Here is a 26479-nt window from a genome sequence, read left to right as displayed (position 1 = left end):
GAGGGCCTAGAGGGCCCTGACGGCTCGCCACTGCAATTGATGAACTATCCACATATAAAGACAAACATGCTATACAAATGCAGGTAAGAAAATCCAAAAATGCCTGGAGGGTTTCCTGCACTTTGATGCCAGTCATGGCTTTAGCAGCATTTGTAGCATTTTTTAGTCTTCCAAAAAAAGTGGTTACGTCAGGAGTATCCACGTGTCAAAAACATAAAAAGGAGGTTGGACTATATAAAAGTGGTGGAAGGATTATTTGGACTAATCAGTCAGGACATATTCTTCAGTTTTTCAGCAGTTGGTACTGTTACTATTTTTCTAACCAAGGTTATTGAAGACAAACTATGGCATCACCAAGGGCCATGAATGAGGAAGAACAAAAGCGCCTGAGTTCAGTTTTTCACGCCTACAATGTGGATAACTCAGGGCGGATAGAAAAAAATGAGTTCACCACTATCTGTCAGGAGCTCCAAGACTGCACAGTCACCTTAGAGGAGTTCATCAGTAGCTTCAAAGAACAACATCAGGAGGATGAAGATGATGACACAGAAGCAGATGACAACAAGTCCTCAGGAGGTGAGGAAGAGTTTTCAAACAACCCGGAACAGGTGATGTCCAGGTGAGATATCTGAGCCATGTCTTTGTTTTAAAAAAAATGCATGTAAATAAAGAAAATGTACTGCAGTGCAAGGAATGATTGATCACAGATAATACGACAACATGAAGGTTGGGGTGTGTTCTTTGTACGTGGATGTTTGAAGCAGGAGTGCCAAACTTTTGTTTCTCCTATCTATATAATACATATATATATAATATATGTATATGTCATGTTTTGCAAGATATTACATGATTACATGAACACAATTTAATTAACTGATCATATATAAACTTGCCACTAGAGAGAGCTGTAGTGTAACTTCTAAAGTCATTTAATTACATTTAAATGTAAATATATTTATTGGACATGCAATTTGCTAGATTGTGTGTGTCAATGTGTATTCATACGTCTCAGGTAGAAATGTACTTGAGATGGTACAGGTTGAATACTCTCTGATACTATAATTTCTAAAGTGTATTCAACATCACAGACTATTAGCCTTTCTCCACAATGAAAGCACTTTCACTTGGCCAGAAGCCCAGACTTCCTCTATTGTTGAGGTGAGAGAGAGAGAGGGAAAGAGAGAACACACACACACACACACACACACACACACACACACACACACACACACACACACACACACACACACACACACACACACACACACACACACACACACACACACACACACACACACACACACACACACACACACACACACACACACACACACACACACACACACACACACACACACACACACACACACACACACACACACACACACACACACACACACACACACTAAACAGTCACTACTGGCTGGCGTGTTACCTGAGTCACACACAGCAGCTTTCTGTCTGTCGAGCTGGTGAATGGCTGCAACAACCCGGGGAATTATGTTTTGAAGACCACACAGGAGCCCACATTTGATTAATTGAGCGGTTAAATTAGTTCAAAATGGATTACCTCGATTATACTTGTTGTTAATGCATAACAGCTGTCGAAATGTTTGGATAGGTCTGGAAGTCGGGAATTACTTTTTCGCAGGTGTCCCGAGAATTAAACGTTGGCAGACCGTTACTGAAGGCTTTCTCGGGTCTCATAAATTCACTGAAACGCCTTCTGTTCTCTAGCCGGCCACATCCCTTCGCCGGGGGCATGAGCGCGGAGGAGCAGTCCCGGCTGCGGTCCCTCTTCCACGCCTACGACTTGGATAACTCCGGGCAGATCAAGAGAGGCGAGTTCCTCAACATCTGTGCGGAGCTGCATGTGTCCCAGGCGGAGGCTGACCATATATTTAACAGATTGGACGTGGACAACGACGGAGCCGTCACCCTGCCAGAGTTTATCAGCGGCTTCCACGACCGCTACGGAGAGGACATGGAGTCCGACGGAGGAGATGTGTCCGCCGCCTGGGAGAACTTCGAGAGGAGGCTGGGCGAGCAAGCCAAGTTCATCCCCAGGTGAGAGCACCTGTCCAGCGGGCAGGGAGGTACTGCACAGACGGGTGGATGTTTTTAAAATATGGAAATTCTTTGGATGATATGAATGTGTTCAACAGTGTGCTCAGTGTTGGTAAAGATGACATAATGACTTCGACAGGAAAATTCACAAATGCTCAACATTAAAATCAGATAAATGTGCCTTTTTCAAACTGCTCCAACACTAGAAAACCGGCCCCGGTAACTGTAGCCAAGAGGCGGATTTAGGATTGTAGGAGATCCGGGGCTTAGCTCAGGAGTTGTTGAGGGGGGGTGCAGGGGTAAAGTGCTATTTTTTTTACAAGTGGGGGGTGGACCAAACATCCTTTAGGGAGGTCGTCGCCTCCTCTAGGGGGGTCCGGGGGCATGCTCCCCCGGGAAGATTTTTTTTTTTTAAATATTGAAGTTAAAAGCGTCAATCTGGTGCACTTTGAGAGCAACATTAACCCTACCTTAATAATACCTTAAAGGGGACATATCATGCTATATTTGAACAATATATTGTAGGGCCATACCTATATAAAGTATATAAATAGTTTTTCTTTCAAAATACCAAACAGATCCTGCATTTTAGCCATGCCTCATTTCGCTCTATTCGCTCTTTCCAGCGCTGTTTTTGCAGGGGGCTGATTCTGTGAGCTGCACCACGCCCCCCTGCAGGAGAGGGGAGCGTGCTTTGAGATCAGCTGCTGGGCTGCAGCGGGGAGAAGAGGGGGAGAAAAAGAGATCTCCGTCCTCCGTGTTTTATTATTATATTATTATATAGAGTCGTTATTCATTTGTTTTAAAGCTCAATAAATAACAAAGAAGACCTTTGACCGGCACTTTTCTAATTTTGTCCGGAAGATTTAAACTTTAACGGACATGTTGCCCGGCGAAAAAAAAAATCTAACTGAAACTCTGTCGCACGGTCCCCTCGTTCCTTGGAAGAGGCGGAGAGGAGGGTGTTTGTCTTCTGCTGGTGGACTACCGGAGAGAATTACAGCGAGGGAGGGATTGCATTGAATTACGGCAGCGGGAGCAAACGCTTGCCTCGGGGAGGGAGAAAAAGAGCCAGAGCGGAGAATAAACAGAAGGGCAACCATGCGCGGGAAGTCTTCTTCGCTGCTTTTGTGGCAGACTACAGCGCCACTTACAGGCCTGGCATATGTACTACAGCGTCTCCAGCGCAATGGCTGGCCGTGGCCCAACCCCACATTCCCCTGATAGGTGGAGAATTGACGAATAAGCGGAGCACCACTTCTGTGACGTAGAAAATAATTCAAATCTGGATCAGTCTGTATCAGATCCGTTGCAGCCCCGTTTTTAGAGATTTGGGTATGGAGGAAAAGAGAGAGGGTTGTGTTTTCTGACACTTGGTGAGTTCCCTGGAACACCAGGGACTATGGGTGTAACGGTTCACAGAAGTCACGGTTCGGTTCGTACCTCGGTTTTGGGGTCACGGTTTGGTACGGTTCGGTACAACAAGAAAAAGCAAAAAAAAGTCCCAAATGCATAATTCCAGGTTTGTTGTTATTTATTTTTGAACAGTAGTGCAAGTTTCAGTTTAAAAATAAGGAACTCTGACATTTTCAATAATTAACTGTATTAATAAACAGTTAAAAACAAACCACAAACAGTACCACACAGATGGCCAGATTATCTATAATGGCTGATGTCAAACAAAAAGATTTCATCAAGCTGTAAAACTAAAAAGAATGTCTTGAAAATATTACATCATAAATAATAAGAAAGTGTTTCAAGAGCGCAAAGTCGTTGAAAAAATATGCCAAAAGCTTCCGTTATTTATTTTGGTCTCTCGGCTCTCATGTCTATTGGTTTATTAAAAACAGCGGGGATCAGCTGTTGAACTGCTGTTGTCTTTTGCCAGGCTCCGGTGATTGGCAAATCTGGGTGATGCCTTCTGATGTGATTTAGCATGTTTGGCGTGTGTTCCATTAGCATACCACACCGCTATCGAACAACGCCGATACACCGTCCTCTTCCGATCCACTGCGCATTGCTTATCGTTTTATAGATCTATTCTCATCCACCATCTTTGTTTGTGACGTAAAGAGTGTAAGAGTCACGTTTCTGAATCGGGCACTCTGAGTGGATGCAGTCACAGCCAATCGGATTCAGAGTGTTGCCTGTCAGTTCCGTTGCTATGGTTCTGTTGTTGTCCTTGAGCCCAAGTAGCCACCCCCTAGCGCCGTCACCAGCCATGTTGTTTGAATAGCATGTTCATGGAAAAAAGAGCGAGTGACTGCGTTTAAGTTTGTCTGGAGAGTGTGTCTGTTTCCCCAAAGGCATCTCATTACAACCCAAAGATAAATAAGTTCTCATGTTGACCCATATTACAGTGAGCTGTCACACAGCTTAAAAAACAAGTAGATGTGTTGAGAGTCACACCTGCAGGTGCAGGATCTTCTATTTTATATGAATTGAAAACTAAACATATCAGTTTTCCAAAACAAAACAAAGACATTTACCTGGATGTTCTTGCAACTGGGATGCACATTTGTTTGTTTGGAGAGTCACACATTAAAACAGCCCTGATAAACTTTGTTCTGCTCTTTAAAATAATAAATAAACACAAAACTAGGGCTCATAATTCCATTTAATATCACAAAAAACAATAATTCAATAAATCAATAATTCAATAAATGAATTCTCAACATGGACATACTTTATTACTATTTTCAGAACATCCAGACTCCACAATTTTCTCCCTCTTTGCTAAATGTATTATTATTAAGCCTTTGTGTCAGTAGCTTCACTACAGCAGGCAATTCACAGTGAGACAGTTAACGTTAACCCTCTCTATACATTTTGCAACACAATGCATCATATACTGTATTTGCATATCTTTATCGACTCTCTGCTTCATTGATGTAATTTCAGTATAGTTGTTAGAATAATTGTCGTTCTCTACCTATTACTATTTATTACCTTCTTTGTGTTTCAATATCCAATTTTATTTTTTATTATGGTTTTAGTGAAACTAATTGGGAAATATAATTTGTTTTTTAAACTGAGACATTATTTGTAACCTCATTGTTTAATGCACCATTGTACAATTTAAACCCAATATAGCTTACTTCTATTTTCAAACATGCCATTTCCTACCAAGCCTTTGTGTGCTGCAGATAGCATAATATTTGTCACATACTAGGTCTGCAAGGATCTTGCCCCACCAGGTCTTTAGGTTTCTAGATTCTTTCAAATTATTCCAGCCACAGTACTTCTTTGAGTTTTGTGTTCCTCAGTGTATTAACTTTGCACTTTCTCTGTTCAGTTCTTTCACCCATGAGGCCTTCTGATTCTTTTATGAAAGGATAGTTTTTCTCTTAAGATTCAGTTGTGATACAGTTTGGTGTTACCCCTTCCCGTGGTTGATTAAGTGCAAATGGTTTCGATGGTTTCAATGTTTTTTTGTTATGATTGAAAATTGTTTATATCACAACTCCCACTTACTGAAAGCAATTACAATTAGCAACATGAATTACCTTCATTACTTGTTCTTTGAAAAAATAATTCCTAAATGAAATGTAAGTTTTGTAAATGTAAACTCTACTCTAACAAAGTGCCTGCATGGTTGACTTAATTGCCTCTTTTGTTGAAGAAGATGCTTTACTTCAGTGTGTGTGTGTGTGTGTGTGTGTGTGTGTGTGTGTGTGTGTGTGTGTGTGTGTGTGTGTGTGTGTGTGTGTGTGTGTGTGTGTGTGTGTGTGTGTGTGTGTGTGTGTGTGTGTGTGTGTGTGTGTGTGTGTGTGTGTGTGTGTGTGTGTGTGTGTTCATGTGGCCCTGGGCCTGCTGGACTGGTCCTCGTGCTGCAGTGCTGCTGTGACAGGGGTACATTGATTTTCACAGTGGTGTTGTCGGCTAAATCGCTAACAGCTAGCAGTCAGCTGAGGGATGACACATTGGTAAACATCTCACTTCAGACAAATGTCCACTTTTTCAGGGAGTGAAAACTTTTTTTGTAAGTGAGATGTAATCATCAAGAAAATAAAAAATCAACTACATTTCATAACTTTATTGCTGACTGAGGCTAATATATTGAGTGCATTTTGCTTAACATAATTGAATCAATCGTCAGATTGAGACTAATATTAGGCTCTGCACAAGATGTCCTTCATCCCTTACTCATTTAGTTAAGTTTGTAAATGCTTCAGATGTATTGCTTTTTTAGAAATCTACTTTTTTACAGCATATACTGGTGTGTTAAGTGTTAAGTAAAAAGCATCTCAAGACGTTTCGAAAAATTACATTTCCCTTTGCCTTGGACTTTGAGTGTCTTAAATATTCTTTTTATGTCTCTCTGTATTTTGGCCTTTTGATAATAGATAGGCCCCCTTAGTGACCAAGTGTGTGAGCCTCCAGGTAAAGATACTCAGGTGCAAGAGAAAAACACTTTACTGCAAAGCACAAACAAGGTCTGGACACTGCTGGGCTCCAAACTTTTCTCTCTTTAACATTTACCTGAGAAAGTATTAGAGATCTAAGGTTGCCTTAAAATATGAATCTCTTTTTGTAGCCTCCCCATGTGTCGGATAGATCGGCAACACCAAAGCAATGAGGAACAATTTATCGTATTCTTGTTGAATTCAGGGGAGATTGAATAAACTATTGAGTGAAGTAACCGCAGATAACTAACAATAAAAACAAGGCAAGGTTGCAAAGGGAGAAAAACTGAATAAATGACCAAGTTTATTTGCTATATTTGCAAAATCTGACTTATTTGTGTGCCGTTTCTTTAAAGAGCCTGTGACACGGTTTTCCCCCATCATCCAAACCCATCAATTTGAGTACATATTGTCCCCTTGAAAACCGTTACTGAACTGATTTTGGATATTTGTACTTTGATAACCATTAATCTGCCTTCAATGTTGACAATTTTCTGGATCTTCTCGCGGATTCTTCAAGTCCCGCCAAATGATGGGTGACGTCATTGCGGGCACAGCGCTCCAGCTGCACCGTCCAGGATCCCAGCATCTGCATGTAAACCTTTATATATATACAGTCAGATGTAAACGCACGACGGCGCACACAGCAGCAAGCTCAGACAGCGGTGACAGGTTAATGTTGAACGTGTCTGAGAGCTCATATGAGGCTGAAGGATCGGTTTATGTTGTATCTGTTAGAAGTTTAGGAATGAGGTGCGTCAATATGGGCGATCATATGGTCATGTAGCCAGTGCGACTGGGACTAAAAATCATCCCGGGACTCTCGACCGGCCCACTTCGGTACCGCTAGTAAATTGTCAACGGGGGGAGTGGGGGATGTCAGGGTGCTGTAGATAGTAAATGTAAATATGTAAATATTTGTGTCACTGCATCCTGGTAAAATACAAATATAATGTATAATGTCTCTGTCTTTGACATTAGCGCTGCTCGCTACCTGTGCCCTGTACTACGAAGCCAGTTCAACAGACCCTGGATATGTTTGAGTAACAAACAAACTAACAACAACAAACTAACAAACGAGATCTCGCTAAGCGGTCCTACGACGCTGGTTATCAACTCGGTAAATCAAGCCAGGGTTTCTCTCTCCAGCTGAGAGCGCGTTCACGTCTAAAACACGAGTGGATCTGACTTTAATTACATTTGTCTCGAGTGTTTCGTCAACATAATGTGTTAAATAATACTTCTGCATCCAGTCTGTGACACTGTGAGTGTTGCACGGCCAGATGAGGCTGGAGAAGCTGACTCAGATAAGGAAATATATGATATATTATGATATTATATGATCGATGATCTGATTGATGATGTAATATGAATGATAAGTGCGACACGTCGGCGTCTTCTCTGCATACGGCAGTTTAAACTGTATTTCCTTTATCCTGTAATATGACTTGAGAGATTTAAACTCCGCACACTGAGTTCATCTCTTTTCTATAGACGCCGGAGGCGGGCAGCGTCAGGTAAAAGAAGTTATTTAGCCTTCTCAAACCTGAGCTTCACGCGCCGCCTATGGGGGATGTGCTAGTTACTTATCCGACCGGCCCACTTCGGTACCGGCCCATCGGGATTCGTCCCGATGGCCAGTCCGCCACTGCACCCAGCCCACGTAAACTGTCAACGGGGGGAGCCTCGTTGCGGGGAAACGGTGGACCTAGTGTCCCGATCGGAGTGGGAATAATAATAATAATCCGTGCATTTTATCCATTAATTTCCCCAACATTGTGTTAAAAAAAACACACGTTTAATCCACGTTGTTGGTGTACTACAACTACAAAAAGCATCGGTTTGTTTTCTCATCAGGAAATGCAGACCGGCTCAAACAAACGATTTTTAATCATCATCCTCACTCATCATTTAATGTATCATATGTTCGCCGAATTGACATGAAAGCACTAATAAATGTAGTTTCATCCACTTGAGTTTACAACCACAAAAATAATCGATTTGTTTTTATATCACATCCGACGGGAGGAAATTCAGCAGCTCTCACTCCCGATTTTTAATCCTAATGTAATCATCATCTTCACCACGATCATTTATGTTTATGTCGCCGAATTGACATGAAAGCACTGACAAATATGAATATACTGTAGTCAACTTCATTACAACGTTATTAACTTGCCTAATCTCAGTAATTCACCATTTCTACGCATGAAAACACACTTTGTCCGTGTTTGGCTCTCGAAGCGTTCCCGCATTGACGTCACTTCCGGCTTCCCCCAAAACTTCAAAATGAGTCAAGGAATTTCCCCGCGATGTTCGAAATTATTGATATTTAACGGAACGGTATCGCTTTTTCTTTTTTAAACTGACGGTTCGAGATTACTAGTAGCCCAATATTTCATTGCACAACAGTTGTTGGGATGGTGTCACAGGCTCTTTAAATTCTTGTGACTCTAACCCTCTGGCTACTTACACAAACAATAATCTGTATTTTCAAGACAAGATGTCAAGATTTTCTCAGAAAGAGAGCTGTTTTTCAACAACATCAATAGCAATCCTGAACACATAAAATAAAGTATAACCTTGTGGTGACACGTTATTGGACATAATTCACCTCTCGTATTGTGTTGCCACACGGACCCTTTAGTGGGAACACCTGTAGCGTTAGCTTCCATTCCTGCTAGCTTGTCAAGCAGAGTAGTTGATGTGATAACCTCTCTGTTATTAATGGCTAATAAAGATTGTAACTCTGTTCTTAATACACCGTCTCCGACTCCCTTTTCCTGGCACTACACTGGTGACCCCGACGTTTCCGAGAAAGTTTCCGGGAAATTAACGAGCATGGCTGAACGCGATGTGTTCGTAAAGCTGCCGGAATTCTGGGAGCACGCCGCGGAGGCATGGTTCGCACATGTGGAGGCGCACTTCGCCTGCCGACAGGTCCGTGACGGGGACCTGAAATACTACCATGTGGTAGCAGCGCTGGGCAGCTCTGTGTCGTGGGATTCATCGCAGCCCCCCCACATCATGGCAAATATGAGGCGATTAAGGCCCTTCTCCTTAAGACATTTAGCTTATCTGCTAAGGAGAGGGCCTGCCAGATACTTGACATTCAAGGCCTAAGAGACAGCAAGCCATCCCAGCTAATGGAGAAAATGATAAATCTGCTAGGGGGGGAAGATCCCCGGATTTTATTCACGGAGATTTTCCTGTGTCACTTGCCTCCCCGGGTCCAAACGGCGCTGGCCAACACGCCTATCACGGAGCCCCGTGCTTTGGCTGAGGAAGCAGATAGTTTTTTCCTGGCTACACAACAGCCCGGTGCAGAGACGTTAGCCGCGACGTAGTGGACGTAGTGTCCGTGACGTCACCCATAGGATTCTGCAGAGTTGCCGTGAAGCCCTTAGTAGGCGGAGTCGGCCACTAACGGCTCGACTGTGACGTCAGAGTCTAATCCTGCCTGCTCCAAATAAGGGCAAAGAGGCGGAACCTGCTGCCTCCGAACTGGAAGTAAACAGAGCTAGCTAAGAAGCTAAGCTAACATGAAATACATGCATACCAAGTTACTGCTAACAGTGTAGTTCCCCTATATAAACGTTACATTCATAATCAAATGAGACAATCTGCAAGAGAATTAGCTATATTTTGTTATTCTTAATGCTTGTCATTCACACGTTGAGAAAAGATGGACTCTACCGCCCGGACCTAACGGAGCCGCAGTGGGCTAGCTCTGGGACGCCAGCTGGAGCTAGCCCCCTGCGGCTCCGTTAGCTCTGGCGGCCACCACTGGGATAATTGGGTCCCCTATTAACATTTGCTCCCGTTTAGCATTATGGGCATCATAGCCATAGACTATAAAAGTCTTACCCAAGGCTGAATCATAAACTAAAATGTATATGTATGCATAAAGGGTTACGTCCTTAGCTGGCTAATAAGTAACAAGCTAAGCTACCAAGCACACAAACACCTGTGAACGGGGTTAACAGTATAATATTATAATTTTAGACTTCTTGGAAGTTCTGTTAGTACATTCAAGCACACAGCACGACATTTTAATTGTCTGGTATTTGTAACAATATTCCCTAAAAGGCACAATCACCACGAACACGGCTAAAGCTAAAGGGTCAAGTACAGTACTATGACTAACTAACGTTGTAGCCTCTATGGTTGTAGCCTAGCAGAGTGGACAAGTTGCTGTTAGCTGACAGTGAGGCATGTACGTGTCCATCAACGGGACCACGCCCTAATTTATTCAAAAACTTTAATACCTAATATAAATAAAAGGGTCGTGTTAGAAAACAATTCACTCACAGATTCATAATCATGAAGGTGGAATCTAACTATATCGATAATAATATTTATTGCATCCATGGGTAGAAACATGTTTTTTCTGCTGTAAAGTTGGGCATTTTAACATGGGGGTCTATGGAAATTGCTCCTTTCTGCAGCCAGTCCCTAGCGGCCTATGTATGAACTGCAGTGTGTGGCACTTCCGTATTGGCTTCCCGGCTGTTCCCCAGAGTTTGCCGCTTGGCCGCGACGCTCAGCGGCCCACCTGCAGTCAAGAAAGCGTGGCGGAGGCCGGACACGGCTGTGGCGAGCCGGCGTGGAGAAACGGAGGGGCCGGCGCTCAGTAGTGGCTCTGAGCGTCGGCGGCACGTTGCAGGCTCCTCTTCGTCAGCGACAGCGTTTCGGGGAGCCTGTTTCTGTGTGACACGGGCGCTCAACGGAGCGTAGTTCCAGCGTCGAGTGAAGACGTCGCCCGTGGGGGGCACGGACCGCGATTGACGACGGCTAACGGCGGTCCCATTAGCACGTACGGCGTGAGGCCTATGTGTCTGTGCATCGGAGGACAGCGTTTCAGCTGGGATTTCGTGACAGCGGACATTTCTTTTCCCCTCTTCGGAGCGGATTTGTTGTGTGCTCATGGACTCTTAGTGGAAGTTAAGAATAGGCGTTTGATTGATGCCTTGACATTTTCTTCCCTCGTGTGTACACTTGGCAGCGCAGCGTACGACGGCCTTTCAGGCTCGCTGTCAGGGGCAGACACGTTTCTCAGACTGTTGGCCGAGTTTCCAGACCTGTCGCTACCCACCTTCTCTGCGCTTACCACTAAGCATGGCGTGGAACACCACGTCACTACCGGGGGGCCTCCTGTCTACGCCAGGGCCCGGCGGTTGAATCCTTCTAAGCTGGCTGTAGCGAGGGCGGAGTTCGCAACCATGGAGCGCCTGGGCATTGTCCGCCGCTCCGACAGTCCTTGGGCTTCCCCCCTGCACGTCGTTCCCAAACCGAACGGCGGGTTCCGCCCGTGCGGGGATTACCGCCGACTCAACGACGCCTGACCGCTATCCGGTGCCGCACATTCAGGACTTTTCGGCGCATCTGGCCCATACGGGGGTGTTTTCCAAGGTGAACCTGGTGCGTGGATACCACCAGGTGCCCATGCACCCCCTGGACATTCCCAAGACAGCAGTGATAACGCCTTTTGGACTTTTTGAGTTCCTGCGGATGCCTTTTGGACTCAAGAATGCTGCTCAGACGTTCCAGCGCCTGATGGATTCGGTGCTGCGGGACCTGCCGTTTGTGTTTGTCTACCTCGACGACATACTCGTCGCCAGTGCTTCAGTGCAGGAGCACCTGTCCCACCTCCGAGCCCTTTTCATACGGCTCAACGAACACGGATTAATCATCAATCCTGCAAAGTGCCAGTTCGGGGTGTCGGACATCGATTTCCTGGGGCACCGCGTCACCAAGGGCGGTGCGACACCTCTGCCAGCGAAGGTGGAGGCTGTTGTGGCTTTTCCTCGCCCGCTCACAGCCCGGTCACTCCGTGAGTTTCTGAGGATTTTGACTTTCTACCACCGTTTCATCGCCCATCATCATTCATCATGCGGCCGCTGTATGAAGCGTTGAAAGGCAAGACCCCTGTCCAGGAGATCGACTGGACAGCAGAGGCGGACGGCGCTTTTGCTGAGGTCAAGACCGCGTTGGCTCAGGCGGCTTTGCTGGCACACCCATCATCTACGGCTCCTATCTCCATCACCACGGACGCGTCGGACTATGCGGTCGGCGCAGTGCACGAGCAGTGGGTGGAGGGCGCTTGGCAGCCGCTCGCCTTTTTCAGCCGCCAGCTGACGCCTAGAGAACGCAAATACAGCGCCTTTGACCGGGAGCTCCTCGGACTTTATTTGGCCGTGCGGCACTTCCGTTTCATGCTGGAAGACCGTGAATTTACTGCGTTTGTCGATCCACAAGCCGCTCACCTTCGCCAGGTCAAAAGTGGCGGAGCCTTGGTCGGCACATCAGCAGCGGCAGCTGTCCTACATATCGGAGTTCACTACGGACATTAAGCACGTGGCTGGCAAGTTGAACCTGGTTGCTGATTGCCTCTCCAGGGTCGTCATCAGTGCCGTCCAGTTGGGCCTGGACTATACTCGCATGGCGACGGACCAGGTCACAGATCCCAGCGTCCAGGCTCTGAAGGTGGAGAGCGCGGGGCTGCGCTTGGAGGACGTGGTGTTCGGCGACGCGGGCATTACTCTCCTGTGTGACGTCTCTACGGTCCTGGCGCGGCCTGTCGTCTCTGCCAGCTGGAGGCGTCCTGTGTTCGAGGCTGTGCACGGCCTGTCACACCCCGGCGTTAAACCTTCGGTGCGTTTGGTAGCGGCAAAGTTCGTATGGCAAGGACTGAAAAGGGACGTGAGGACTTGGGCCAGGGAGTGCGTGGCTTGTCAACGCGCTAAGGTGCACCGCCACACGAAGGCCCCGTTGGAGCGTTTCCTGGTGCCTGAGAGGAGGTTTGATCACGTCAACATTGACCTGGTTGGTCCGTTGCCTTCCTCTCAGGGGTTTTCCTACCTCCTCACCATGGTGGACAGAATGACCCGTCGGCCGGACGCGGTTCCGCTCGTTTCAACATCAGCCGCAGACGTTGCCCGGGCCTTCATTGCAACGTGGGTGTGTCGTTTTGGCACCCCGTCAGACATTTCCTCAGACAGGGGCTCTCAGTTCACTTCCGAGCTCTTGAACGCTGTGGCAGGCGGTTTGGGGGTTAAGCTGCACAGGACTACCGCTTACCACCCTCAGGCTAACGGCCTCTGCGAGCGCTTTCATCGCTCCATGAAGGCGGCCCTCAAGGCCGGCGGCCTTACGGATGGTAACTGGGTCGACAAGCTGCCCTGGGTGATGCTGGGCCTGACGACCGCACCTAAGGAATATCTGCAGTGCTCTACAGCGGAGATGGTCTACGGTCAGCCGCTGAGAGTTCCGGGGGATTTCCTCCCAAATGCATCAGCTCCCTGGTCTGCCACGGCCCAGCGAGTTTTTCTGCGTGACGCGGTGGAGGCTTTCGTTCCAGTCCCGACTACTCAGCACGGTGCGCCAGGGTCTCAAGTTCCCGCGGAGCTACGCTCGGCTGGGCACGTCTTTATTCGTCACAACGCACACAGAGGCCCCCTGCAGCCCCCTTACGATGGACCTTTCCGGGTTTTGGAACACGGTGAAAAACACCTGTTGGTCGACATGGGCGGTAAGGCTGAGCACGTCTCGGTTGACCGGGTGAAGGCTGCTCACTTGGACGTGGACCGGCCAGTGGTGCTGGCTCGGCCGCCGAGACGGGGCCGGCCCCCGGCTTTGATTCCTGTCAGGGAGTGTGGACCTGTTGTTCCGGTCCCTCCTCTGTCAGGGGCCGCACGGGCGGAGGTCGCTGTACCGACTCCGGTGCGCAGGTCTCGTGGGGGCAGGCGGATTGTTCCTCCCCGCCATACGGATTTTGTTTACACGTGAATTCTGGGGGGGCTTGTGTGGTGACACGTTATTGGACATAATTCACCTCTCGTATTGTGTTGCCACACGGACCCTTTAGTGGGAACACCTGTAGCGTTAGCACCCTTTCCTGCTAGCTCGTCAAGCAGAGCAGTTGATGTGATAACCTCTCTGTTATTAATGGCTAATAAAGATTGGAACTCTGTTCTTAATACACCGCCTCCGACTCCCTTTTCCCGGCACTACAACCTCAACAAAAGATTACAAAGACTTTCCCCCTCTGTGCTGGTATATGTGTGTTTCTCTTGTGTTCAGTTTATAATGTTGCAACACATTGTGTTTAAGTGCGGGGTATTAACAGACAGACAGCAGTGTCTATTTGCTTTAGTCGTTAAGTCCGCCCTGTCAGGAGGCTAACACACACACTGTAGATTTATGCTACTTTACCCACGTTGACCATTGAGTTATGGCACAAGACGTCTTACTTCTGTATCCATATGATGACTTCTGGATTACATTGTGTGATTAGGCTTTACAATGACACAATCTACTCGTATTACTCTCAAAAGAAAAACAAATACTCGCATTTCCCAGAATGTCAGAATATTTTATACATCATTATTATGAGACAAACTCACAGCAGCCATCTTAATCCAGTTTTACTTTGGATTTACTCAATCAAACATATGACTAGATATTATTTAACTGAGATTAATGTTGGGTCCTGTTGGAAACGGCAAAACATTTGGATTCTCCTTAAAGTCATACATTTGTTTGGGGGGGGGGGGGACAATACTGTGTCACATTTGGTTCTAAAAAATTAACCTGATGTGGGTTCCTGATTGTGTTTCAGCAATGAACAAGCCGCTACGTTGTACGAGAACATCAGCCTGAATGAGCCCAGACTGATAAACCCGTTTGAGAAAGTCATCATAAACTTTACCAAAGAGATCAGACAGCAGAACTCAGAGATGGAGAGCCTGGCACTTGCCATCAAACGGTGGGAAACACACACACACACACACACACACACACACACACACACACACACACACACACACACACACACACACACACACACACACACACACACACACACACACACACACACGCGCGCACACACACACACACACACACACACACACACACACACACACACAGAATGCGTTATCCCGTCATCCCTCCATCTTCAGACACACACAGTGACAGACAGAATATAAAAAAAGTGATTTAAAAACAATTACATTTAACAGTATAGTTTGAGTATTGTTGGAGCTGCAGCTTTCACAAATGTGTAGATCTACCTATACTGTATATGACATATTAATTGGAGCAAGATATTTTCATTACGTTTTTAGGATGTAGGAAGTGTCAGTGTGCAGTATATATTGAATCGATGATGAGATTATCCTGTTACTGTTTTGTAGAGCGCAGGACCAAGCCTCAATGCAGCTCAGTGAAATGGAGGATGAAATGGACCAACGCATTCATGCTGCTGAGAGAAAAACGCAAGAGCAGGTAGGGAAAACCTGTATATAAGACGTCAAAAAAAGATGTATTTTGATGTTCTTTATAAATATCTGGCTCGTGTGTTTGTTTGTTTCTTTGTAGTTTCGGTAGGTAAAAGTCATAGGCCGGATGCGTTTGCTCAGCTCTTCCCTCATGTCAAACAAACGTACGCGGCTGTCAGATTACTCATTACATTATAAGACCTGCCTGCTAATCAGGAGTATAAATAACTCTTTGGATGCCAGAGATGAAACAGTGGATATATTGAGGTGCTGGAGAATGTTTTAGCCTCCAGTGTTTAAAATGATAAGGCTGTTTATACTTGTGACGATAAGGCTTGGTTGTGTGGAAATAAAAATTATCATCGAAAAAGATTGTCTGCAAATTCAGGACTGGCCACGACGCTTTGAGAACGTCTCTGAGTGCTCCTGGCCATGGTCAACACAAATCTTTTTTCCTGGAATTACATGATGCTGGATGGTCAGTGTTATGAAAGCGTTAGACATTTCCTGGAATCTGGTGAAACACATCAAACCGTGCGGCGTGTGAAATGATAAGATTTGATAACAATATTTAGCTTTCCACTACATAATATGAAAAGTAAAATTATTTATTTAACTTGTTTGTAGTCTTTCATCCTGTCATTGATCCTGATGTTTCTTTAAAGCTTGTGCGTGAACATAAACTCTGTAAACTCATAAACTCTTATCACCGTGTGTGTGTTTAAACTTGTGTAAATGTACCTCACTGACTCAGCTAACCCAGGAGCTGCTGTTTGTTTTGGGCCATGCTGTAACACTTGACAGGCTTATATTTTTGGAAACTGTAGATACTGTAGAAAGTTGCTGATAGAAATTCCCCAGCAGCCTCTGTTATGGTTCAAAACCTGCCTTGAAATAGTCACAAGAATTACATAACTGGAGAGAAAGCAAACACACACACACACACACACACACACACACACACACACACACACACACACACACACACACACACACACACACACACACACACACACACACACACACACACACACACACACACACACGTACACACACGTACACACACAGTTCCATAAACTGTTGTTTTGGTTAATCAGTTAATATCTCATGTGTGTTTTTGTTTATATGTGTCATTATGTAGGAGAAAAAACGAACAGAGGCTGCACTGAGTGAGCTGCGCAGAAGTTATGAAACTGAAGTGTGTGAGCTGCAGTGTAAGATCCAGAGGATGCAGATGGTAAATCTCTCAGCTTTCTGACTGCATTTCATTTTTACTGCACCGCACCACATGCAGGTCAATAGAGACTCCAGCATCATATAAATATGAATTTACTGTTCACATAAATTAAGCTTTTTTATTGTGATTTTTCAACAGTTTAACAACACCGTATGACATCCAGTGATGAGTTATCTACACAAAAATAAATAAAAAACATACAAACAAAATACCACATTAATAAAAAAAGAAAAATACAAGATGTTTAAGAAAGTAGTACGCTTTCAGATAAATACGAGCAGGGCAATGTAGCAGCTGGCAGTTTCTCTTTAATATGCTCTATGGTAAATTAACGTTCAATATTTGTTTTAAAGTCTTTGGGAAGTCCCTAAATTATTATTACATTTTTTCTAACTAAAGTGAGTAAAGGTGGATGAGTTTTTTTACATCTAAGGATAAGGTGTCTGTCCAGCAGATGATTAAGATTTGCATTCAATTATTTATTTCCAACTTAATTAACCTTTAACTTTGTAGTGCACGAGAATAAGGCATCAGATCAGAGCTAAGTAGGGCAACCATTAAACTATACATTACTTCAGATGAAGTCTGAAACATTTAAAACAAGTTATACAACGTTTTAGAAATACAAAGGTGTACTGTCAAAGTGTCCCGATGAAATGAGTCAGGCTTCGTTACAAGGACGGCATTTAGATGCAAACTAACAGCTTATTAAAGGTTATCTGTACATGTTTGGTAAAAACACTTTTCTGTTTAACAGCGGGATAAGAGAGGTTCTTTTAGGAACAACAGTGACTGCATTCACTAAACACCAAGACAAATTTCTTCCCTTTGACTTCATGAAATCCTAGCATCATTACATGTCAGCTGTACTCCACTGATAGGAACTTCAAAATGACCATGATAGTGTGAATAAATGTGTACAGTACATGCTGTTACAACAGCAACAGCGTGAGGGCATCTACATTTAGGTACATCTGAAAGTTAGATAATCTCAATCCTAAATATGTGAACTTGTCCATCAGATCGAGGAGAAATACAAGAACATCACGGTGAAGGACGAGAGTCCAGCGCTGAAGAAGAAGATCAATGAGCTGACCCTGGTGAGACTACTGAGTGCACTTAAAATAATGTCTTTAATGTCACTGATTTCTGTATGAGCCATTTCTCTTACTTTTCTTAACACCCTTACATTTGTGTTCAGGAGAACCAGCGTTTAAAACAAGAGTTGTTGAAGTCTCAGACCAAAGTGGCCTGTCTGCGCAGTGAAATGGACTCTCTGAAGACGGAGCTCACAGACCAAAGCATCAGCTCTGAACAGTAAATACATGTTGGGGTTATTTGACTGGATTTATCTTAAGTCATTTTGATTTTAGTTTCAAGTTAGTTTTTTTGTTTTAGTTCCCATTTGGTTTTTGCAAGACGCAAATGGGACACATTTTTTTCTTTCTCATAGTGAGAAAGAAAAAGGATTGTTACATAATACTGTATTAATCCTCACACATAGACACTCTTTTCCTACTATGTCAACTCTAAACCAATAATTACTGAGTTGCAGAACAGGTTTTTTCCACTTTCTTCTTACCTCACTTGTAGATTTATCTGAACTTAAGAATATTTTATATTTGCAACCTGTTCTCCACCAAAAGAATAACTCAAACTTACGTACGTTTCAAACCTATTTTGAATAAAAAAATGTCTTCGATTTGGAAGAATAAAGTAAATCAATGCGGCCCCAGTCTGCTAATCAAACAATCCCACCATTGAGACCATTTGCTGCAGAGGGACAGAGAAAGACAGAGGCCTCGCTCCCTCTGACTGACAGACAGGTTCCCGGGGGTGTTTTAATTTCGTCACAGCTGAAACAGGATATCCTGGAGTGACTTCACACACACAGTAACTTCTTCAGTAGCGTTACTAAGCAACAGAAACAACATGACCAGTGGCAAGATTACACTCCGCCTCCTCGGACCATCTTAGTGACGGTGTTCACATTGTTGTTTCTCTGTCTTTGTGTCAGGGTGATCATAAAATAGCTGTGATGTCTTAAAGTGAATCAGTTGATCTGATGTCAATACAATCTCTGGGTGTACTGATATTAATTGGGATGCAGGGAAATATATCTCCTTTTTATTAACAGTTTTTATAGTCATTGATTTTGCATATGGTGTCCTTTGAGAAAGGAAAAAATACATTTAGACTGACACTATTTCAAGTTGTCATCACTTTGATTGTTCTCCTTTGTTTGATTCATAATAATTAACACCTGTTGTGTTTTGTTGCAGCGATGAGGAGCTCATGAAACACTTCGCTGACGAGCGGGACATCCTGGAGAGCCAGATTGAGATTCTGCAGTAATTCAGAAACTGCACCAAGAATTTACACAGAATAAAAGTGAATCCAATAATGATTTTTGTTCTTTCTGTGTGGATAGGTCAGCCAACAGGAAGCTGCATGACAGCAACGATGGCCTGAGATCCACCCTGGAGAGGAGCAACCGGGTAACACTCCGTAGTTTATCGAAAAAGAATAGAAATTCAAAAGCTTATTTAACATATTGGGTTGGATATTGTGATGATTATCTATATAAATATTCAGTTCAGTTTTTGGTCATTTAACCATAAATGTGATTCACTTTGGCTATTTTTGCTTTACAATGTTAGGGTTTTTTGCAAGACATTGAAGTTGTATTGCAGTGTAATATATTTGGTAATGCATTTCTAATTTGTATTTACTGAAAGACAAAGAGGAAACCATGGCATTCTGATGGTTAAACCCTATTATATAATGAATACATTAAAAATGAGCATTAATTGGAACAACAAGCCAAACATGGTTGTTTTAACATTGTCAATGTCAGGAAGCTATCAAACAACGGAAAGCTTATTTTTAATTGCTGTGTGTTACAGTCTGGTAACGCTGGATCACCAGGAGAAATGAAGGACAGAGCAAGAAGTAAAAGCATCTGCTTCACATCACCCTATGCACTAATGGATCGGTAAGACCTGCAAACAATGAGGAGGATTACACATTTCGAATATTTCACCTGATTGAGTAAAATGCTCTTGTTTGCTTAAACTAGAATGGAATAACAACCACCAGTGTGATTTTGATGAGATGATGACCATCCTGGTCCAAAGTTACACATGGGGTGCCAACTCAGGCAGCAATAACACCTGCTCTGCTTTCATTTTGTACCTGATAGGCTCAGAGTGAATTGCTTATGTTTGCTTGAACTATAGTGAAATAACTAACTGCCAGATTTAGAAAGCCCTCTTTAAGCAGTCTCAATTGATATCATTTTAAGTATCACCAAATCTTCTGACCTTGTGTGTGAGTGCTTCTTTTTGAGTATATATGAAATTATATTCTTCTTTTTGAAAACAGGTTTGGTTGATGAACACTTTACATTTCATTTACTCAGTTGCATATTGAGGTTTAGATGTTATACAGTACAGTAGATTAAGGATGATTAGCAGCTTCAGGGTTATTTTTTTAAGAACAAGCTTAACATATTTTAATCTATAGGAATGGATATATCTCAAATACAGAGTTTCAAATATCAATAAAATATAATTTTCTCCTAGCACACATGAATGTGTAAACAGAAAAGTTGCATTGAAGAAAGAGTCAACCTATTGAGGATTGGACCAATATGTTTAACTCACAGCAATTGTAAAAGGCAGAAATAGATTTTTGGATTCACATAATCTCCTGACCTCTTCCCCAGGTTCAGCCAGCGTATGGAGGATTTCCCTCCTGTGTACAGCCGCCGGCCCAGCTGTGACACTCTGGCATTGGCTATGTGTGACCCGGGCCTGAGGCGCAGAGACAGCAGTGAGTGTGAGGAAGACAGCCTGCCTGAAGTCTACACGGACAGCGGCCTGTCCACACTCAGAGGATCACACGGAGGCTACGACTCAGAGCAGGAGGTCAAAAGTCTAGAAGAAGAGGACAGGAGGGAGGAGAAGACAGGGAAGGAGGACAACCATGACAGCATGAATGAACACAACTCTGACACTGATGTAAGACAATAAGAGACACAACATGCCCATCAATACTGCAGCAATATGTGTTTTAGTCTAGATAAAGGGTTGGCAACACTTTTTGTGATATTTTCTAGTGGAAAAATATCTAATAAATTAACTGTTTTAGTTCATAGTTTCTACTACTACTAATACTAGTTGTAGTAATTGCTACCAAAATCAATCCACGACCTACATACACTTCAATACCATATGCCTATCGAAGCAATTAAGAGCTAACTATCTTGCCCAAAGACACTTTGACATGCTGAATGATGAAATATGTTTAATGTTGTAAATACGTTTGGCTCTTTTGATAGTAAAGGTTTCCAACTATAGTTATGGCTCTCTGTGAGGATATCATCATTCTCACATGCTCAAAAAGTTAATGCTAATGTAGGTATCATGTTTACCATACATTTGCATGCTAACATTTGTCCTGTGTAGTCCACTGTATATAACAAAGATTACAGCTGAGGCTAATTCGCAGGTTTTCTAACCTAAACTACAATAATTAACAATGACAATTAAACTTGATGACAGTGCTACATGAAAAGGAATAACAACACCTATCTGTACAACATTTCCGCAAATGCATTCAACAATTCAGACATTTTCATGCTCAGAACATGGAAAGTAAATGACTGAGATTTTTCTTATTGCATTACTTCAAAAATAAAATGCTTTGCAAGAGTTACTATCTACCCATATCGTAAATTCTGTTTGATTATATTTTTGTATTAATGTCTGATTCTGTGCATGTACATCACAGCCAGCAGATACTCTGGACGGTGAATCTGCTTTCGGGTCAGACAGCAGCTCAGTTTTGGACTGGAACCTTGAATCCATTAGTGTGGTCAAACCCCCGACCACCAGAAAAGCCCTCAGTGCCATCAGTGTTCAGGTGAGAATATGTGACAGCTACTGGCCAGATTTCATGTTGATAATCATAGATTTCTTTCACTCAAATTAGATTTTGGGATTTGTTTTCAGGAAAAACTTTATAGTTTTTAGCTCCCACACACCATTAAGTCTAGCAATTGATCAGTTTGTCCTCTATTAATCAGAAAAACGGTTGTGTTATGTAAATTAGAAACTCTAGCTGCTGTCAGTTGGGATTTAGATTGTATTTGATGTATTTTTTAAACATAGCCTGTCCTGCAACGGTACATAAGTCCCTCATTTCCTTCACTGAAGAGAGTTGATGATAGGCCAAGATGCAAATAGGAAAAGCAGCAGTTGAAAAGTGGTCAATGCTGAGGACAAAATATATTCATACATCATATTTTGTTAAATGTAACATGGCATAAATGTGCAGAATACAAGTGTTGCATGAGTGCCTCCCTTCTCTACCTGCGCTCTGCCTGTCTCTCCAGAAGGAGGACAAGGACAGCGCTGACCTGGGCTACATGACGTCAGAGAAGGCCTACAGGATCGTGTTGGCAGGAGACGCAGCTGTGGGGAAGTCCAGCTTCCTGCTTCGTCTCTGCAAGAACGAATACAAACTGAACTCCAGCGCTACACTGGGTGAGCTGGAGAGACTAAAACCAACATTTGGAAATCTTGTGTTCAAATAACTTTTATTTATAACTTTATTTTCTAACTTAATCCTCATTGACCTGTCAAATAATGTCACCCAAGAATTGCCATCTGACTGGTTAATGATTAATTTCTGCACATGTAGTCATAGCTACAGTACATATTCAGTAATCTGATGAGCCACTGAGCAAGGGCGTGACTACTTATTAAACTGTGTTCCAGTTTTGTGCCAGCATGGAAGTGTGACTTAACATGCTGTGTCTCCTTTGTGTGTTCAGGAGTGGATTTCCAAATGAAGACACTAATCGTTGATGGAGAGCCCGTCTTACTACAACTATGGGACACTGCGGGACAAGAGAGGTGTGTGTTGGATACAATTTCATTGCACCAATATTCATTATAAAATATATTTCATCTATTTATTTACAGATGTGTTTTTAAGAGCCTATTATTATTATGTGCTGCAATTTTTTAATGTAAAATGTATACACACACACACACACACATTAGCAGACCTCATGTATTTATACAGTTTTTTTGTGTGTATTTTGAACCCTTTCCTCCCTCCTCTCAGGTTTCGCAGCATTGCAAAGTCATATTTCCGCCGGGCAGACGGTGTGTTGCTGCTGTACGACGTCACCTGTGAGAAGAGCTTTCTCAATGTTCGAGAGTGGGTGGACATGATCGAGGTAATGCCTTCTGCTAAAGAGTTGCTGACTGACAATGTTTGTATTTAGCAAAGATAAGTCACAGAAATGATCAGAATAGAGTGAAAATGAAATCTATCCACTCGATTTGTACCGGCAGCATTTCTGTTTTTCTAAGATGTGAGTTACTGTTCATTTGAATTTCAAACACAATGATCATGATGGTTTCTCTCTTTGTTACACGCAGCAGATATGTAAGTGTTGGATGTGCATGGTTTACATTGTGTCCTGCTGTTAAACTGTGGGCATGTTGACATTTCTGTGATTTTTTATTTTGCATGCTGTATGTGTATGTCATGTGCGGTCTTTGATGGTTATTAGTTAATGTATTCTGTGTAATCACCAAGTCAGTACAACAATATATCAGTTAACACTATTGAGGTCATTCATATTTGGATTTCTAATGTATTTATTGCGGTTTAACCTTGTTCAATTATCTTTGTTTGCATAGCAGGATGTGTCCCAGGAAGATATTCCCATCATGCTTGTGGGTAATAAATGTGATCTTAGACAAGATGGCAATAACTGTGTCCCTACAAGCTATGGAGAGAAACTGGCCATGGTAATATCAAATAAACACCCACTCACTTTACTAAACTTAAAGTCTATTTTAATGAACCAACTTTAAACATTTGGTACACCACCTAGCCCCTTACTCCGCACATTGTCCTATTTTAATCCAAATATACAAAACCTTAATCTTAATGTCTTCACCCAACAGACATACAACACTCTGTTCTGTGAAACTAGTGCCAAAGACGGCTCTAACATCCTGGAGGCCGTGCTGCACCTCGCCAGGTGAGACACTGTTTCTGAAGAATGCACATCACACAACCAGGACGTTTGTCTTAGTCTATAAGTATTTTTCAGATGTTAAATATAGGTGTAGTTATTTTATAGACTTGCTTGTATTTATTAGCTGTTCCAGAGGACATGTGTTGTATATGCAGGTCTGCCCGCATGGCTTAGTGGGATACTAATCATAGCTGAGAACAATTATTAAGATTAAAGTTCAATAATAATACAAAAAAATAATAAGGACCTCTTTGTACTGTGTGCATTATAAAACAGACAATGCCCTGTCATTTTGTCATTTGCTGCCCTCTGGTGTGTAAAGTAGAACTGCAAAGGAAAACTAATATGAAGGTCAAATGTGCAGTTTTCCTGTGAATTGCATTGCCTTCAACTATGTTACTTGCATACATTCTTGTTTTTTGCGGACTTGGTTTTCATTGATTTGAGTGATCTTAATCAATTACTTGTTTGATCTATAATATCTCAAAAATAGTTTCAAATGTCTATTTAGTTTCTCAAAGATGATGTCTTTAAATGTCTGGTTTTGTCAGTTCAAAACAAAGGTATTTCATTTAGCACAATATAAAACAGGCTCCTTTAAAAGCTGAAAACAGCCTTTTCTGATATTCTGCATACAAAGATTACTAACGATGAATAAATCATCATATCATTTCTGATCAGAGAAAGCGATTAGTCGTCATCGTTGCAGCTCTAGTCATATTTGATTAAGATCTATATACTGTAGCTTCTCCTGTGTTGATTTTTTTGACAACTAATACTGTAAAATATAAATGAACATTACATTTAAAAATGTTTTTTGTTACATAAATGTCTTATTTCACCTGTTTTCTTTCCTCCCTACAGGCAGGTGACAAAACAGGCTGCTTTTGATGACAAAGATCAGTATCAGTCGCTGCCAAAGTTAGATGCTCCCAGGAAGAAACCCAACTTCTCCTGCTGCACCTGATCACATCCATCTGGAACTCATCACAGGTGGAAAAAGGACTACAAATGCAGAAACCTGCCAAAACAGTGTGTGAATAACTAAAACAACTAACATGTGTATAAAGTGAGCAAACAAACATGGGATAACTGCAGAATACCCACAACTTCTCACAGTTCAGATTTAACTTGTAACATGTATTGAGCTGTTATTTCAGCTTTGTGTCTTACTGTTCTTTATTATATGGATGTTTTATTCAGTGGAACTTCTTGCCATGTGAAAGTTCTGTTCAATTTTGTTTTGCTATTATATATATATTTACATAAGTTCCTTCCACATATATGATTTGGTATGCCCAAAGAGACACTGCCATGCTATGAAGAAACTCCAATCAAATCATGAAAACAGAAAGACAGCTGTGATCGTGAAGTCAAAGGTGTGAGAAGGATTTGAAAGTATTTGAGCATGTTTTTAGTTTTTAGTTTTTAGTTACAATTACACATACAGGTGATGGAGGATCGATTTTAGCATAGCGTAATTGTGAGCGAATAAGACAATTAAGAATAGACTCTTATCTAATTGATAACTGTGGCACTTATTGAGTTACCTCATGTAAGTGCCAGTTTGTTTTTGATTATGCCACATATAGTGTCAAACTTTATGCAAATGAACTACATCAATATGAAATGAAGATACTAAGAAGTATGGGAGAAGTACCTCGTCTTGCTCATGAACGATGAGCTCTGGTTCAATGTGTGTTAGTATGAGACTTAATTATACTTGCTCGACCCACTGTTTTTGTTATATTACCCTACAGTGTTACATTTATTACAAATGTTATCTTGGCAAATGTTCACTACTGATCTTGTATAATTCGTCTTATTATTTTATAATAATAACTCCATGTGTTATGCAAATGTGCTTAAAAAGCGTGTATATACGTGCATATGGCTTAAATCTAATGCTCAAACAGCACCAATCTTTCTTACATTATATTTGAGGGGATGTATCTGCTGACAGCTTTGTTTTCCAAACTTATCTTGTAGAATTTCGATTGAACAAATAGTAGATAACAGTTTCCATTTCAAGCTTATTTTCATATTTCGAGTAAATGTTAAACAGATTACGTAAAGGAAATTCAGAATGAGAATGTCAAATATAAATAACACACATGTATACCACACCTTATAAAGTGTATACACAACAATACAAGAAAATCAACTACTCAGATTAGAGCCAACAGTTTTGTAACTATAATGTAACTATTGATTGACCAGGTGTGGGGAAATTAAGAAGTAAGCATTGTTTGAACTTCTTTAATTATTTACACAATTACTTCCCTCACTCATGGTGCTGTACATACACCAGCAAATGTGAATGTAGCATTAAACCTGTTGCTTGGCTATTTTTTTCAACAAGGACAAAACTTCTTTATGAATAAATGTCTCAAGAGATGCAACTGTATTATTGCTGCCTTTATTATGT

General features: G+C 42.5%; 1 protein-coding gene across 2 annotated transcripts; it reads left to right on the top strand.

The window, feature by feature from the left end:
- Window positions 1-1425: 1425 nt before the first annotated feature.
- rasef (RAS and EF-hand domain containing) lies at window positions 1426-26458 on the top strand. Of its 2 annotated transcripts, none has more exons than XM_034090222.2 (17): window positions 1426-2067; window positions 15094-15240; window positions 15668-15758; window positions 16893-16988; window positions 18011-18088; window positions 18190-18305; window positions 19271-19339; window positions 19420-19486; window positions 19895-19983; window positions 20716-21010; window positions 21783-21914; window positions 22387-22537; window positions 22828-22909; window positions 23124-23238; window positions 23711-23818; window positions 23978-24054; window positions 24916-26458. In XM_034090222.2, the coding sequence occupies exons 1-17, from the start codon at window positions 1763-1765 to the stop codon at window positions 25016-25018; spliced, it is 2121 nt and encodes a 706-aa protein (XP_033946113.1). In that variant the 5' UTR covers window positions 1426-1762; the 3' UTR covers window positions 25019-26458. The 2 variants fall into 2 exon arrangements, with proteins under 2 accessions (XP_033946113.1, XP_033946112.1); XM_034090221.2 differs by having other exon boundaries at window positions 23708-23818.
- Window positions 26459-26479: the final 21 nt, after the last annotated feature.

The sequence above is a fragment of the Pseudochaenichthys georgianus genome, chromosome 9 (assembly GCF_902827115.2).
Source record: "Pseudochaenichthys georgianus chromosome 9, fPseGeo1.2, whole genome shotgun sequence".
Classification (NCBI taxonomy): Eukaryota; Metazoa; Chordata; class Actinopteri; order Perciformes; family Channichthyidae; genus Pseudochaenichthys; species Pseudochaenichthys georgianus.
This window is presented reverse-complemented; position numbering and strand designations above follow the sequence as displayed.